The sequence below is a fragment of the Bufo bufo genome, chromosome 4 (assembly GCF_905171765.1).
Source record: "Bufo bufo chromosome 4, aBufBuf1.1, whole genome shotgun sequence".
Lineage (NCBI taxonomy): Eukaryota > Metazoa > Chordata > Amphibia > Anura > Bufonidae > Bufo > Bufo bufo.
In genome coordinates, this window is record NC_053392.1 from 48794571 (window position 1) to 48812238 (window position 17668).

The window sequence follows — 17668 nt, forward strand, 5'->3', positions numbered from 1 at the left end:
GCTCAGCCTCATTGACCTCAATGGAGCTGAGAAGTAACACCAAACACAACCCATGGATAGGTGTGGTGCTGTTTTTGGAAGAGAGCAGCCATGTTTTTCTAATTCTGGACAACCCCTTTTATTGCTTCAATGAATTAGAGCAAATGTTAATGGAAAGAAACTAGAATAATGGAAAAATATTAAAGGGGTTGTCATCACAATCCCTAACTTATTAAGGCACATGGACATCATATAGGGACTCCCTCACAGTCATAGTGAGTAGGGACATACAGTGCCCTTAGAATTAACGCCATACAGTACAATACCCCTAGAAATAGTGCAAAATACTGCCCTAAAAACAATACCATACAATGCCCTCTTAGTGTAATACATTGTCCCCGAAATATTGTGAGACATTGCCTCCGAAATAGTGCCATACAATATCCTCATAAATAGTTCCACATTTTCCCCCCAGAAATAGGGCTATACCATCCCCCCAAAATAGGGCCATACTTTGTTCCTAGAAAATAGTGCCCTACAATGCTTAAATAAAAATAATAATACCATACAATGCCTCTCAAATAGAGCTATAAATTGGTCCTAGAAAGGGTGGCGTATATTGTGCCCAGATATAGTGCCACATAGTCCTTCAAAAGTCTCCCGAAATAGTACCACACAATGCTGTCATCCTTAGAAATACTGCCTCCTTTAAGTTCCATAAATTCCCGCCCAGAAATAGTGCTATACATTATCCCAAATGTAGCGCCATACTTTGTCTCTACAAACAGTGCTACAGTTGCAAGAAAAAGTATGTGAACCCTTTGAAATGATATGGATTTCTGCACAAATTGGTCATAAAATGTGATCTGATCTTCATCTAAGTCAAAACAATAGACAATCAAAGTCTGCTTAAACTAATAACACACAAAGAATTAAATGTTACCATGTTTTTATTGAACACACCATGTAAACATTCACAGTGCAGGTGGAGAAAGTATGTGAACCCCTAGACTAATGACCTCTCCAAGAGCTAATTGAAGTGAGGTGTCAGCCAACTGTTGTCCAATCAATGAGATAAGATTGGAGGTGTTGGTTACAGCTGCCCTGCCCTATAAAAAACACACACCAGTTCTGGGTTTGCTTTTCACAAGAAGCATTGCCTGATGTGAATGATGCCTCACACAAAAGAGCTCTCAGAAGACCTACGATTAAGAATTGTTGACTTGCATAAAGCTGGAAAGGGTTATAAAAGTATCTCCAAAAGCCTTGCTGTTCATCAGTCCACGTTAAGACAAATTGTCTATAAATGGAGAAAGTTCAGCACTGCTGCTACTCTCCCTAGGAGTGGCCGTCCTGTAAAGATGACTGCAAGAGCACAGCGCAGACTGCTCAATGAGGTGAAGAAGAATCCTAGAGTGTCAGCTAAAGACTTACAAAAGTCTCTGGCATATGCTAACATCCCTGTTAGCGAATCTACGATACGTAAAACACTAAACAAGAGTGGATTTCATGGGAGGATACCACAGAGGAAGCCACTGCTGTCCAAAAAAAGCATTGCTGCATGTTTACAGTTTGCAGAAGAGCACCTGGATGTTCCACAGCAGTACTGGCAAAATATTCTGTGGACAGATGAAACCAAAGTTGAGTTGTTTGGAAGAAACACACAACACTATGTGTGGAGAAAAAGAGGCACAGCACACCAACATCAAAACCTCATCCCAACTGTGAAGTATGGTGGTGGGGGCATCATGGTTTGGGGCTGCTTTGCTGCGTCAGGGCCTGGACAGATTGCTATCATCGAAGGAAAAATGAATTCCCAAGTTTATCAAGACATTTTACAGGAGAACTTAAGGCCATCTGTCCACCAGCTGAAGCTCAACAGAAGATGGGTGTTGCAACAGGACAACGACTTAAAGCATAGAAGTTAATCAACAACAGAGTGGCTTAAACAGAAGAAAATACGCCTTCTGGAGTGGCCCAGTCAGAGTCCTGACCTTAACCCGATTGAGATGCTGTGGCATGACCTCAAGAAAGCGATTCACACCAGACAGCCCAAGAATATTGCTGAACTGAAACAGTTCTGTAACGAGGAATGGTCAAGAATTACTCCTGACCGTTGTGCACGTCTGATCTGCAACTACAGAAAACGTTTGGTTGAAGTTATGGCTGCCAAAGGAGATTCAACCAGTTATAAAATCCAAGGGTTCACATACTTTTTCCACCTGCACTGTGAATGTTTACATGGTGTGTTCATTAAAAACATGGTAACATGTAATTCTTTGTGTGTTATTAGTTTAAGCAGACTGTGATTGTCTATTGTTGTGACTTAGATGAAGATCAGATCACATTTTATGACCAATTTGTGCAGAAATCCATATCATTCCAAAGGGTTCACATACTTTTTCTTGCAACTGTATATAGTGCCCTCAGAAATCGTGCAAAATATTGCCCCAGAAAGACTGCCATATACTGAAACAGTGCCATACATTGCCTTCATAAATAGTGTAATACACTGTCTCAGAAAAATTGCAGTACTGTAAATTTCCCAAGAAATACTGTGAAAATATCAGTAGAAATAGTGCCATGCAGGCCCCCAAAACATTTTTACATGTGACTGCCCACAAAAGTAGTGCCATTTCCCCCAATATGGTCTACCAAAAATAATATTATATATAGAGCCTGAAAAATTGCAATATATTTCCCATGATATATGGCAGTGCCTCCAAAATAATACCGTACAGTGTCCTCAGAAATAGTGCCATGCATTGCCCCTATGACTAGTGCCATACAGGCTCTGAAAACATTGTCATGTATGACTGCCCAAAAAGATGGTGCCATATATTCCCCCCATAAATAGTGCCATACGGTCCACCTACAATAGTGCCATACCATTCTGTTAGATATAGTACCGTACAATGCCTACAAGAATAAAGACCTAAATAGCGCCATATGTGACCTCACCAAATTGCTTCCATACGTTGCTTCTGCTACCTTGTGCCCCCAAATTAGTGACCCTTAGGCCCCATGCACACGACCATGTCCATGACTTCAATAGGTCCGCAGTCCAAATCTTTTTTTCAGAGCGGACATAGGGATGCAGAAAGCACATGGATGTCCGTTCTGCAAAAATATAGAACATGTCCTATTCCGGGCTGCAAAATGTGGACCGCCGACCCATTGAATTCGATGGTTGTGCAAAAAAATGCGGATGCAACACGGACAATATCTGTATTTTGTGGATCCGCAATTTACAGACCATTATCATGTCTTCGATGAGTAGTGTAGATTGGGGGAACAGGGCTGAATGCCACCACCTGTCCTGGTGGGATTGAGGTTCCTCAGCCCAACCCTGGCACCAGGCACCTTATATTGAGCCTTGTGACCCAATATTATTTAAAGGCACACCCCTCCCCCTTGTCTGTTCTATCTCACAGATCAGGCTTTCACCTGCACCCCGACTATCATCCGTCCAGCCAGGACAACCTGACCACGTTCCAAGACTTTACAGCCTGGAGGAGCCGCGGAGGAGCTCAGGTATAGTAAGAGCAGCCCCTCCACCCCCCCGCCTGTAAGGAGCTGGTAATTAGGCCATGCTTTAGTGTGACTGCCTGGCACAGGCTCCACCGGGCGCTAATGTTTACTGCAAATCTCCAAACCTCCTTCACAAATTGGCAGATATAAAAAAGAGAAGAAGAAGCAAGAAACGTGTCTTCGGGAAATCGCACAAAGAAATTAGGGAAATGGCATCTCTCCTAAATGGGGAAGATTAACATACTTTAGTGTAGCAAACAATCTGGTTAAATGCTCCTAATTCTCATTTCTAGCTACGCTTGCAGTTTAAACAAAAGAATGATTGGCCGCAGTTCAGACCGGCATTAGGCAAGATTAGTAGAGCCTGGAGAAGACACCGAAATAGCCCGGTATGAAGAGCTTCTTACCGCGAGCATCACATGGTTTATTGCTAAGATTTTATTCGTTATATTTGCTTTATTTTTTGTTTTCCCCGCAAACTCTATGCAGTTTTCATGACTGGCTCAGGAATTGAATGCTAGAACGGCAGTGTAAACTGACACATACACAGCCAGTGCAGCAGGAGAGAAACTGCATATAGTTATGATTTATAGCTATTCATTTCCTAATTCAGCTTCCTTTTTTTAAATATATTTTCCATGCACTGGCATACAAGTCCCGTCGACAGGACAATTTTTACCGTCATTGATAATGGAAAAAGAACGGAACCGTTGTGCGTCCCCCTAGGTCGGAGCAAAACTGCTCTTAAAGGCTTCCGTTTTGCATTCCATCCTAAAATTCCGCTATATTCCGTTATAACATAAATCTGTAATAACGGATCACTGTAATGGAATTCCAGTACGCGGATGCGAATTCGCCCTTAGAAGTAGGATGTTGAATTACTAGTGCAAAAAGCAAACTTAGACCAACACCTCCAAACAATATGAAATATAGTGCGGGTGTCATATGGACACTGAAAACCAGATTCGAGCTCTGAATGGTAGTATTGTTTGGCCAATATTCGCAGTGTTATTGTAGTATAATTTGGGTACTGTCTGCATGTACTTGGATTATTAGGCATTTTATGGCTGCATTATCTGGACACTGATGACTAGGTGAAGATTGGCAGTATTACGAAGGCAGGACATGGTTGTATTATTTGAACACCATATGGAGGTATTATTAGGCATTATATGGTGGTTTTTAGTTTTTATATATCTAAAAATGACAAGTGGGGATGAGGGGTCCTAGTGCGTCCTACTATTTTCTATGACACTGCCCCTGAATGTTACTAAGTCCCAACAGAACTGCCAATGCAGTACTCAAGTGGGCACTGCAAAGATTTAATTACTGTTAAAAGAGTTAAAGTTTTTTTTTTGATAACTTAAAGGCTATGTACACCTCTGGGGGCAATTTTAATTTTATATTATTGCATTGTACTCATTTTTTCAATTGGTCTTTATTAAAAATATGGCATCCTTTTTTTCTGTACATAGCTGAGATGCTCTAGAAGGACCCTTTGGATTTTCTGTCTTTTCCGTCAGACTAGGAGCTGATGGCCTCCTTATCTCTGCTCTCTGACTAGAGCTCAGTTCTTATCTCACTGATAAGAATGTGGCTTAAATAAGTGTTTATGACCTCTTAGTAAATTAAAGATAAGGTTTATTAGATGACCGGCACAAAGTGAAATTGAAAGTACCAGTCAACAAGTTAGAAAAACATTTAACCCTTCGTGACAAAGCAGCTCAATATTTTTAATAAAGGCCAATTGAAAATGTGATTTTTAGGCAAAAATGTGTAAAATGCAATCATAAACAAAAATTGCGATACCAAGCACAGACACTATACAACTTATGGAGCTGTGCTTGGGGAGCTGCGAGAAGGCCGTGGCGCTCGCAGGAGTGCTGTGGTGCCTTCTCAAACAGCTGATCAGCGGGGGTCTGAGGTGTCAGACCCCCACCGATCAGATGCTAATAATATACAGAGGATAGGTCCTCAGTATTTATTAATTCTCAGAAAACCCTTTTATTTCAAGTTGCCAAGTTAAATATTGTGATTTTTGAGCAAAGCAGTTATTGTTTTATGCACCATGAAAACTCAATAGCAAATGTATAGGGAGTTACATGGTTAATATTTATTTATGGGTTAGGTTTCTGGAGTGATGGATCAAGGTCCACCACTGGTTAGTAAATCCAGTCTGAGGAGAGCTGCAGGAAGGACATAAAAGAGACAGAGAGTCTCTGCAGACAAGGCCTCCAGCTTAGAGAACACTTACAGTATCTCTGAGGCTTCCTCTGCCTAGCAAACACCAGAACACTCCTGACAGAAGCAGACAAGCCTTCTTAGAAGGTTGAACACCACATCAAGGCCATGCGGGATAACGTCAGTGAGGTACAGCTTGTCTATGACAAGGGACTTTGCTGCTGCGAGGAGGAATATTGATCATTTTGCTCATACACCCACCACACTTTAACACGGATTGGCCATCCGGGTCTTAAAACCCTCAGCTCAGGAACTGCAGAAAGGGTTAATACGAACAAGATAGCACGCCTCAGAGAGAGAGAGACTGGGAGTACTACAACTACCATCATTGTTGCTACCTATATATGGCCATTGGGGAAATGCCACCTGTGGAATACTTCTGAATTGGGCTATTGCTACTATCTGTACTGCAACTCTCATCATCAGCTCAGTAAAGAGACTTGTATTTATTGCAACCAACGGGCCTGTTCATTGCTGCATCAACACCGTGACCCTGCACCCATACTCCTGCCAACTGATCACCATCTACGGCACCCCAACTACCACCAGGCAGGAGGCCCAATGCATGGGAGTGTCCCAAGGGAATAAAGGGTGCACCCTAGGGAGCTCCAGGGTGGAGATTGCCACTACAAATTGTGAGCAGTACTACCACCATCTTAGCCACTAATACTCCACCTGTCCTCTTCTCCCCTGCGGGTTGCTATACTATCTGTACGGGTTGTTAGGATCACCCATAATACAGCCAGAAGCAGATGGTGGCAGGGGGTTATTCTGGCACCATATACTAAGGGCACAACGTCCACCATTGCTCACGCTCATGATCCTCCTGGTTCATTATTGACTTACACAGGTAGAGCTGTAGGACAGAGTGGATTTCAGGGTATCCACAAATTTCAAAAGTGGCGACAACTCTTTAACGGTAGATTTTCTTTTGTTGGTGTTTAGATCACAAGATGCGGAAATGTTTCTTTTAAAGACTTTAAGATCTTTTCTTGCCAAGAATTTGGAATTAATATCAGCGAAAGCTCCGGGAATCCTGAAGTTTCTGGTAGTTTATTGCTTGGCCATTTTGATGGGGAGGTAAGTAATGAAATTTAATCTTTTCATTCGGAGTTAGCAGGCATAAATAACCTTTTGACAGCTCCTATATGACCAGCCATTCCGATACAAGCTTGTCATATCGGCGGTGGGAGAGGGGAAATTACTAACTATAGCTTTAAGCTCTGGAAACAAATTTTATGAAGTAAAATTTCTGGTTTCCCTTTAACTCATGTCTCAATCCTTGAGCATGTTTAATAACGGCCAAAAAATTGGTATATTATGGGGCTCGACTAATAATAACACTGTGTTTTGTGTCCTGGAGCATATAGGTGATGGCTTCAACTGTATTTCATTATTTCCCATTCTCTGGGGATTAGTACAATATACAAAGTCTTGGGAATAATCATAGTGAGCTGAACACACCATGTGCCGCTAATGGAGCTTCTCCATAGGGTGCGAGCTGCGGGTCTATTATAGCTTCTGTACGTCGGGCTGTATCTTGGGAAAGTTGCTTGATAAGTATTTATTATAACTACAATTACTGTAAATTATAAACTTTGTTAAGAAAAAATGATGTTCTCCTCCCAATCTATGGGCCAAGAAGACAGTGGGAGGAATACGAGGTCCAGAGGAATTGGGATGACTTGGTGTCTCTGTTTTAGGGTTTTGGTTTCTTGTGTCCAGTACTCTGGTTAACCTCCACTAAGTGTCCAGTGTTTTGGTGTCAAATCCCTTGATTCCATAGTCGGGTGCCCCTCTACTTGATACTCAGTGTTTTTGGTTCTGGACTTAAGCAAGTACTCAAGTTCTGGTTATCAGAGGTTTGGTGCCGCTGCCCCTGGTATGGGTGCTTTGGGTGTTCAGAGTCCTGGTGTCCTGGGGGTTTGTTTCACTAGTCAATGGTGTTTGGTGTCCCTGATAGGTAGTGTTTTGTACTCTAGTCCCTGATGTCCTGCATTTTTTCCCTAGCCACTGATGTTTTGATCCCTATCCCTGATATCTAGTGGTCTGTGTACCTGTCCCTGGTGTCCTGTAGTTTGTTTTTCCAGCCAATGGTGTTTGATGGCCCAGTTCCTGATATATAGTGGTTTGTTCTCCTGGCCTTTGTGTCCTGTGTTTTTATATAATCGGTTATTTAGTGGTTTGTGATCCTGTCCCTGGTTTCTTGTGTTTTTCCCCTAGTCACTGGTGTTTTGTTCCCCTATCCCTGATATATAGTGCTTTGTGCTTCTGTCCATGGTGTCTTGTGGTTTGTCTTCATGATCACTGGGGTTTGTTGGCTCTGTCCCTATTATCTCATGCTTTATGCTCTTTTCTCTGGTATCTTGTGGTTTGTCTCCCTATTTACTGGAGTTTGTTGACCCTGTCCCTGATATTTAGTGCTTTGTGCCCCTGCCCCTGGTGTCCTGTTCTTTATTTACCTATTCATTGGTGTTTTGTTTCCCTATCCCTGATATCTAGTGTCCGGTTCCCCTGCCCTGGTGTCCAGTGGTTTGTTTTGTTAGTTACTGTTGTTTGTTGACCCTGTCCCTGATATCTAGTGCTCTGTGCTCCTGTCCCTGCTGGCCTGTGGTTTGGTGTCTGTCAGTGCTTGGTGTTTAGTGATAAATAATTGGTGTTCAGTATTGTAGTTTGAAACCCCTTTCCCTGGTGTTCAGTAGTTTGGTTCCTCAATTAATTTGTGCCTTGTGAGTTTTGAGGTTTAGTGATCAAATCCTAAATGTCTTACAGTTTTTTTTTATTCCTCATTACTGTATATTGGTTCCTTAGTCCTAGTTGGCTAGGGGTTTGTTCTCCTGTCCCTGGTGTCTAGTGGTTTCAAAACTAAATACTTAAAGCAACCCTTACAACAACAAAAAAAGTCACATTAACTGGAAAACAAACAGAACACTTACATGGTGACCTCGTTTTCATCTTTTTAAGTTGCAGCTCTGCTAATCCTTGGGCTCCACTTCTGCCATCTAAGGTGGTTGCACCGTCTCTAAGACACACTCTGATGGACACTGTGCATGGGTAGCCCAAGACCCTTCCTACTCCAGCCCTACTCTTGGATTGGCCAACACTCTCCACGTGAGCAGTGCTGGCCAATCCAGTGCAGCAGGAAGTGTCTTGAGGTCCCAAGCGCACAGTGTGCATCAGGCAGTCTAGACAGTCGGGTTGCCATCTTGGATGGCAGAAGAAGAGACCAGGAATTGGCAGATCAGCAGCTAAAAAGTTGAAACGGAGGTCATCAGTTAAGTGCTCTGTTCATTCCACAGTTAATGTGAATTATTTTTTCTAGAATCAGAGGGTCGCCTCAACGCTCACTATTTGGGTTCCTTAATGCCTAGGTTCCAGATGTTCGGTGCCTATGTAACTGGTCTTTTGGTTGGTCAATGGTCATAAGTTTTGTGACTGGGGGCTGAATTTCCTTATGGTACAGTATGTTTCCCAAGTCCTTGGTGGCCAGTGGTTTGATACTCCTGTTCTTGGTGTTTTGTAGATCTTCCTATCCCTGCTGTCCAGAAGTCTAGTTCCACGGTCTCTCTTCTTGACAATTGAGTCCTAATTGACTTGTTTCCCTAGTCGCTGCTGTTTGCTGCCTCTGTGCCTGTTCAGTAGTCCAATACCTAAAATTTGACGTCTCTTTCCCTGGTGTGTAGTAGTTTCGACTTTCAACACGTCCTGAATGGTTCCATTCACAGACGTCAACACAAAATATTTTTGAAAATTGTAGAACATTTCCTTGTACTGCAGTTAAGCCTTCTAAGATAAGAACGGACAATCCCTTTAAATTCCTGGCTAGTGGATGGCTTTGGGTTTCATGACATCACCATCTTTCATGGAGTATGTGTTTCAAAGTCAAGTGGTCAACCTGAACCATGAATAGGGCCCATGGAGGCCCCCTGGGGCATTTGCTCCTCCTATATTCCTGAGGATTATTGCTCTCTACACTCATCATTTATATATGTAGTGCGTTTTAGCGAACTGCCGTTACCCAGGGTATTTTTAGTTTTTCTGCTGCTCGTTACCTGCTTTTCTAGGTCACTCTACTTCGGAGAGGTTCTGTATGCACGAACTGTGCCCAGGGCTGGTTTCGCCATTGTTCAGCGAATGGTCGTGTGTAGCAAAAGGAAACCCAGAATAGACCTTAACCGCAGATCTAGCAGTTAATATTCCTTGCGAATTTAGCAGCTCACTCTCGGAGCACGTCCCACACCTTAGGGAAATGAGACATTTTGCTGCGAGTTTTGCCAGGGGTTCAATTATAATTGTTATTATCTTTGTTATCTCATAATAACATCCCCCGTGACATAATTTGCATCTTAATTTATGTAACGCGCCCATTAATAAGGATGTCTACTTTGCATCAATTAGGTAGCAGTGACATTCACGTTCCTGATTTCTTCCGCTGAGGTAACACGACTTATTTTAAGATAAATATCTGAAATGGAAAAAAAACTACCAATAATTGCTACAAATTAAATTAGCCAATTAGCTGGTAGATGCCTGCAACGGATGTGAAATGTTATGTTCGGCTCTTATTTTCTACAGTAAGATTCCTTTAATTCAGTCAGAAGAGTCTGATGGGTGCTGGATTATCTCATGTTCTGGATTATCAGATGTTCATGGGAAAGGTTTAAAAGTTTTTATAGGTTTTTGTCAGAGGTTGCAAATTGATTCCCTTTCTCCAGTTTTGCAGCATGGAAACATTCCCCATCATGCATGATGCATCGGTAGTAATACATCAGAGCAACTGGAGTGGCTTTCTCCATTAGAATGAATTGTACAAGAAATCTCTGACATTAAATACTGGTGACTCACGCGTCAGTCCACATAATCTGTTTTACCCTAGCTAAAACAAGGTCAGTTGACCCCAAGGAGGTAGAATATTGAATGCAAATTTCCTGACTGAAGCTATTGTGTGATTAAATTGCACCAAGAGAGGTGTTAGAACAGCTTTGTAAGTGGCAGACAATAAATCTCACCTCTAATCAAGCTTGGTTTCTCAGTTTCGATCTTCATCCAACTGGCTTTCTCAGCTAGAATGACTTGTACAAGAAACCTCTGACATTAAATACTGGTGACTCGCTCGTCAGTCACCATAATCTGTTTTATCATAACCAAAACAATGTCAGTTACCTCAAGGAGGTAGAATATTGATTGCAAATTCCCTTACTGAAGCTATTGTGTGATTAAATTGTCTCAGGAGAGGTGTTAGAACAGCTTTGTAAGTGGCAGAAAATAAATCTCACCTCTTTTTCAAGCTTGCTTTCTCAGCTAGAATGACTTGTACAAGAAATCTCTGACATTGAATACTGGTGACTCACGTTTCAGTCAACATAATTTGTTCATCATAGTTAACAAGAGGAAAGATGTTGATTGCAATTCGCATGATTGAAGCTGTTACAATAGATGTCGCTCTTCTCCACATCCAATCAAGCTCGGTTTCTCCAATTTGACAAAAATAACCTCCTTCTTTAAACCAGAAGTCCTCAGTGTCTAAGATGTAAACCTCGCTATCATCAAACGGGTGTCCCAGGGCCATGTTATCAGACTTTATGGATCATCAAATGTCAGATTGCAGGACTTTCACAGTATACAAAAGCATAGATTCAGAGGCATAACTACCATGGTGGCAGACCATGCAACTGCTATGGGGCCCAGGGCAAGAGGAGGCCCAGTCTTAGTTGGGATTATCTCCTCTTATACTGGAGGTGAAAACTTGGTCAGGACTCTACCCTCTAAAGGGACAACTTTTAGCAAATGAGGCAGTGGAGAAATGGCCCAAGGGTCATTGAAAGGGGTTTAGGCAGAAACCCTTCTGTCCTATGTGAGGGGCCTGGTTTGATCCTTGCTATGGGGCCCTTACTTCTCTATGTACGCCACTGCATACATTATGTACATCCATCCATACCTCTCTACATTTGGATCTGCATTTGCAGGACATTGTAAGCCTTACCCCTTATTTGCCTGGGAATTCCCAGGAAACTGCCGGGTGCTTGTTTGCATAACCCTGTTGAGGCACATTTGGCAGGAGAGTCCTGCGAAAAACTGATACTTTAGTAAATGATATAAATATATGTTACCAGGATTGTCCAAGATTAGCTTTTCTCCAAAAATAGCGCCACACCTGTTCTATTCGGTATTGCAACTCGGATACATAATTTCTGCGATACCAGACACAACCATGGACACGTGTTGTGCTGTTTCTTGGAAAAAATATAGCTTCTTTTTTTTTATAATCCTGGATAACTTTTTTAATTTTGGGTGTCAGAAGGAGTTTTCTAGGACTTAGTATAGGTCATCTGAATCAGATTGGTGTGACCCAACACCCAGTAACACCACTGAGTTGCGAACATGGGAAATAGCACAGTGTACGGAGGCGGAAGCAGACAGTGCCAGGCGCTGTGTGGTGGCCGTGCCAGGTTAAAAGCAGCTCGGCACCCATTCACTAAATCTGAAGTTGATGGCTTGTCCTAAGGATAGGTCATCAATATCAGAATCTTGGACAACCCCCTTAATGTTCAAAAAGTACAATGCTGCCGGGAATAAGTTCCTGCATGCCAGTTGGTTAAAAAGAAAAAAGAATCAAACAGTGGAAGTAGTTCAAGAAGTGCATAAGTAACACCCGAACGCTGGCTCTGACCAATGCCTTGGGGTTCTGCTGCATATGTGGCAGAGCTTAGTTTGTCATGGTGATCTAACCTTGTGTTATCTGTGGTTTTCTACTGTATCTGCAGATAAACCTACTGAGAAATCGTTCTGCACATACTGAAGCTCAATAACCAATTCACTTCTACTAGATCTTCATCTCACTATATCACATTGCATAAATGATCTAATTCAGGTTACCTGAAGCCTCCACTAGGGGGAGCTAAAAGCATATGAATTTGTACTGTCAATATGGAACTCAGAGGGAACTGCCTAACTCTTAAAGCAGTGACCTTCCTCTGGTGGCCGATATAACAGTGGCATGGCAAACAGAGGAAGCAGTCCAGTGTTGGGCCTAAAGACTTTAAGCCTTAAAAGTCGTGATACTACTTGATATGCGTCTTTCTTTCACAGGAGAGCAGCTGCATGACTTCTGGTATAGTTACTCCAAGGCGATTTCAGGCAGTGATCACCAACACAACATTTATAAACTTTGATCTGCAGGAGTGCAGTGCCATCAGAACCTGCTCAGGATGCATTATGGGTCAAGGTAAGTGCAGTGCCCCAGAGGATGACTGCAAAGGGTTATTTGCTGCTAAAATAATGAATTATATGTTTTCAAGTTAAATGTGGTGATATGTTGTTAAAGCACATATCTTATATTATGCTGTGTATCCCAAATTGCTATGTATGGGTCAATATATGGTTAATATTGGCAAACTGGATTAGGTTGTCAGGGTGATGGACCAGGACCATCCCCTGGCTAAGTTAGTGAGGATTCGACACTGAGCAGAGCTACAGGAAGGATGTGTGTGTGAGAGGCCCAAGGCCAGAGAACCTCAGTCTCTGAGACTATAGCTGCCAAAGATGCAACTCTATTATCAGAAAACCCCTGAAAGATAGGGATCAGATGCCTATAGAAGATCCAGAACCATCCAGGCCATGCAAGATTCCGTCAGCAAGGTACTGCTCGTTTATGGCATTGAGACTTTGCTGCTCTGGAAAGGCTTATTGCCTTCTGCATCTGTCAAACTTTGAGATGGACTCCAACATTCTTCATCCATCGACCTTTGCACTCCGGCCTTGCACTCACCCAAACTGTTTGCCATCAAGGGCACCCCAACTACCACCACGTAGGAGTTCTAAACATCAGGGTGTGCCCCAAGGGAAGAAAGGATGTGCCATCCACAAGTGAGGACTACCACTGTGATCTGTAAGTACTACCATAACCACCGCTCCTATCCTCTCTGCCCCCCTGCATCTCCCCTTCGTCTGCTTAAGTAAAGAGGAAGGGTTCACTTACTTAGTTGTTGAATTTCATACTTAAAGCAATTAATTTTTTTTATATTATTTACCTCTTACATGTACTTTCCTTTATTCTAGGTGGCTTCACGGTAAAAACACAAAAGCTGAAGTTTGTAAACTCGCCCAAGAAGGTGTTTTTTCCACATCCTCACTGCTCCCTGATAAAAGACATTGACGGCACCATCTCTGGGTCAGAAGGGAGCCACCTGCTGGTCGACACTGGTATACTCCCGGACTCCTCCTGCTGGGCTGCAGATTATATCAGTGGCGGCGCATCCGGCCGTGTGTGCCAAGCAGACATTACATTTCACCGCATGTCCATCGCCCTGTAAGTAGTGACAGAAACCCCACATAAAGATGGAGGCTGACTTTTTTTTTTATGGCACAGCTAAGACTTCAAAGTTCCTGCATTAAATAGTCAATGAAACAGGAACAGCGTGCGACAGGAGGTCAGAACTTCCAGACTAACTTTTCGAAGTCACCTCGCAAAATTCAACTCGTAAAAGTCACCTTACCTCCCAGTAAACGCGCCTGCTGCCGGAGAGAGCAGGATTATGCTGGGCCAGTTATTTCCACCATTACTGCGCAGTAAAACAAAACATCAGGCCTTATATAATCCAGTAATACATGTATACACGCGTAAAATAAATCTATAACCGGAGAACGGCGGCTGAAAATCACCCAAATAAACACGAAACAGGACAGCAATTAAAAGAAATAACATGAAGTCCCAGCCCACACTACAAATTGCTGTGTAAATGCTAAACCCCCAGACCAAATCCCCTAACCCTACACTTCAAAGACGTATAAATGTAATCGCACTGCTCACATACCTGTCTCAGTGTCGCTGCAGTCTACACGTATCGTTGGCGGCCATTTTTCCTGCATTATTTAGAAAAAGAGTATAGCTACTTTTATGGCTGTGGCCAATGTCCGCCCCTCCTAGTGGGCATGGCCGGTGAATTGTTCACCCGTTCCTCTGTCAGCATCCGTCTCTGGGTCAACCGGAGTGGTGCAGCTCCATCCACTCTATGCAGGTTGTGGCCTACGTCCTGCTGAAGCACTTTATTTTGCCCATACGGGTGCACAAGCACACTCTCGCCGTGGTAGACCTAGACCTCCCTAGGGTATTTAAGGCACCTTCCACTCTGGGAGGGTGCCTGAGCAATAGGTTCTCATTCTCTAGTCTCCTGCAAAGATTTGCTACTTGTCTTGTTTCGCTCTACTATATACGGTGTTTTGCCTGACTTCAGAATTGACCCTTCACTGCCTGTCTTACCTCTGCCTGATCTCCGTACAGGCTCTGAGCTGCCTGTCCTGACCATCAGCCTGAGTTTGGGCTTGGCCTTGACTAAGGTTTTGCCTGACGCCCTCATTGCTCCCGTGTCAGCAGTCTGCTGAACAGAGATACTCCGAGAGGTAGCAGCCCGGTGGTTCCCCTGCAGTGGAGTCCAGAAGCCTGTATAGGGGTTAAAGGGTGAAGACCAGTGGTGCCACCAAAATAACGCACCTAGTAGTAGCTCCAAGTCAAATCTGTTCAGTAGACACATTGGATCCACATCAGCTTTATAACATCAGCTACTATGCTGCTCCAGTTAAATCTTGTGAGATAGTGTATAATTTGTAGAGGTGACATATCAACTCAGCCAAGCACATCAACAGAAGGGAAGGTGTACCACTTCTTGTGGTAATGGTTAGGACCTAGCATCTTGGGACTAGAGTCATAATGTTAATTGGCAGACCCTTTAATTTCCCTGTCAAATGCTTTGCCTCTTTCCATAGCAATGTCTTTGGGGACTGGGATGCAGCACAATAACATGCTACACTGCCACCTCTCTTACATGTAGCTATGATTTAGGGGTCAAGAGTGGTCCAGGTGTCAAACATGGAATGGGAGCCCTACAAAGTCTTTGACCTGATGGCTACCACAATTTTTTATCCAGCCCTGTTTCCTAACCCTCTGAGTCTAAATGTCCTGTAAGGACCAGTAAGGTATTTTGCACTTTGGCTTCCACCTTGGCACTTCCCCCAAAGCTCCACCACCAGATATGAGCTTCATTGCCCTCTAGAAGAGAAGATCAGGGAGTAGAAAAGGGTTATGAACTCAATGTTCATAGTCCTCCACTAGAAGCTGCGCCCATGTGGGAATTTGGTTGTGGTTGCCAGTTTCCCTCCTGATGGCTGGGGTTTAGAAAAAGTTCAGTCATGTTTCTTTAACCCCTAAAGCACCATGACAAGTGACTTTCTGTTGATCTGTTTTAGTGAACGAGCCCCCAATGTCAGCTACAACATCACAATCCAAAACAGCAGGAATCAGACGAGTACTGTGAACTATGTTGAGGACACATTATCCAACCTGTATGGCTGGCAGGCCCTGCTGCTGGATAAGGACACATACACCATCATATTCCATGATCCCCATGTTAAGACCACCTTACAGGTAAGTATATGAGTGATCCTTCTTTTTGCATTCTACATTTTATATCCTTTTTCTTAATCTATTCAGTCACTTTGTAATACATTATATAACTTATCCTGGACTGATCTTAATATAATATATTATACTCCAGAGCTGCATTGACAGTTCTGCTAGTTGATATTGGAAACAATCAACAAGCTTGCCAACAGTCAGGGCCCTAACAGTTTAGCTAAGTACTTGTAATGCACGAGGTCAGTTTGTTTTTTCAGTTCATTCTGCACTTCTTTGTTCCGAACGTAATCAACAAAACAAGCTCTGTGCAAACAGCGATGAACAGGAGATGTTGGCAGAACCCCCCTCTGAAAAATAAAGAATTGCATGTGCAGCTCTAGAGTATAATACATGTTTAACTCAGGATCAGTTCAGGATAAGTAATGTAATATATGTACACAGTGACTTCACCAGCAGAATAGTGAGTGCAGCTCTGGAGTATAATACATGATGTAACTCAGGATCAGTACAGGATAGGTAATGTAATGTATGTACACAGTGACTCAACCAGCAGAATAGTGAGTGCAGCTCTGGAGCATATTGAAGGATGTAACTCAGAATCAGTACAGGATAGGTAATGTAATGTATGTACACAGTGACTCAACCAGCAGAATAGTGAGTACAGCTCTGGATTATAATACAGGATGTAATTCAGGATCAGTACAGGATAAGTAATGTATGTACACAGTGACTCCACCAGCAGAATAGTGAGTGCAGCTCTGGAGTATAATACAGGATGTAACTCAGGATCAGTACAGGATAAGTAATGTATGTACACAGTGACTCCACCAGCAGAATAGTGAGTGCAGCTCTGGAGTATAATACAGGATGTAACTCAGGATCCGTACAGACTAGGTAATGTAATGTATGTACACAGTGACTCAACCAGCAGAATAGTGAGTACAGCTCTGGATTATAATACAGGATGTAATTCAGGATCAGTAAAGGATAAGTAATGTATGTACACAGTGACTCCACCAGCAGAATAGTGAGTGCAGCTCTGGAGTATAATACAGGATGTAACTCAGGATCAGTACAGACTAGGTAATGTAATGTATGTACACAGTGACTCAACCAGCAGAATAGTGAGTACAGCTCTGGATTATAATACAGGATGTAATTCAGGATCAGTACAGGATAAGTAATGTATGTACACAGTGACTCCACCAGCAGAATAGTGAGTGCAGCTCTGGAGTATAATACAGGATGCAACTCAGGATCAGTACAGGATAAGTAATGTATGTACACAGTGACTCCACCAGCAGAATAGTGAGTGCAGCTCTAAAGCATAATGCAGGATGTAACTCAGGATCAGTACAGGATAAGTAATGTAATGTATGTACACAGTGACTCCACCAGCAGAAAAGTGAGTGCAGCTCTGGAGTATAATACAGGATGGAACTCAGGATCAGTACAGGATAAGTAATGTATGTACACAGTGACTCCACCAGCAGAATAGTGAGTAAA

General features: G+C 42.8%; 1 protein-coding gene across 6 annotated transcripts in view; it reads left to right on the top strand.

Moving 5' to 3' along the window:
- Positions 1–17668, top strand: part of PKHD1 (PKHD1 ciliary IPT domain containing fibrocystin/polyductin) — a 625550-nt gene that overhangs the window by 325889 nt on the left and 281993 nt on the right. For all 6 annotated transcript variants that reach the window (XM_040427208.1, XM_040427210.1, XM_040427212.1 and 3 more), the window contains 5 exons: positions 3414–3513; positions 6697–6831; positions 12841–12976; positions 13810–14059; positions 15994–16171. In XM_040427208.1, the coding sequence (XP_040283142.1) occupies positions 3414–3513; positions 6697–6831; positions 12841–12976; positions 13810–14059; positions 15994–16171 (799 nt within the window). The remainder of the gene's footprint in view (positions 1–3413; positions 3514–6696; positions 6832–12840; positions 12977–13809; positions 14060–15993; positions 16172–17668) is intronic.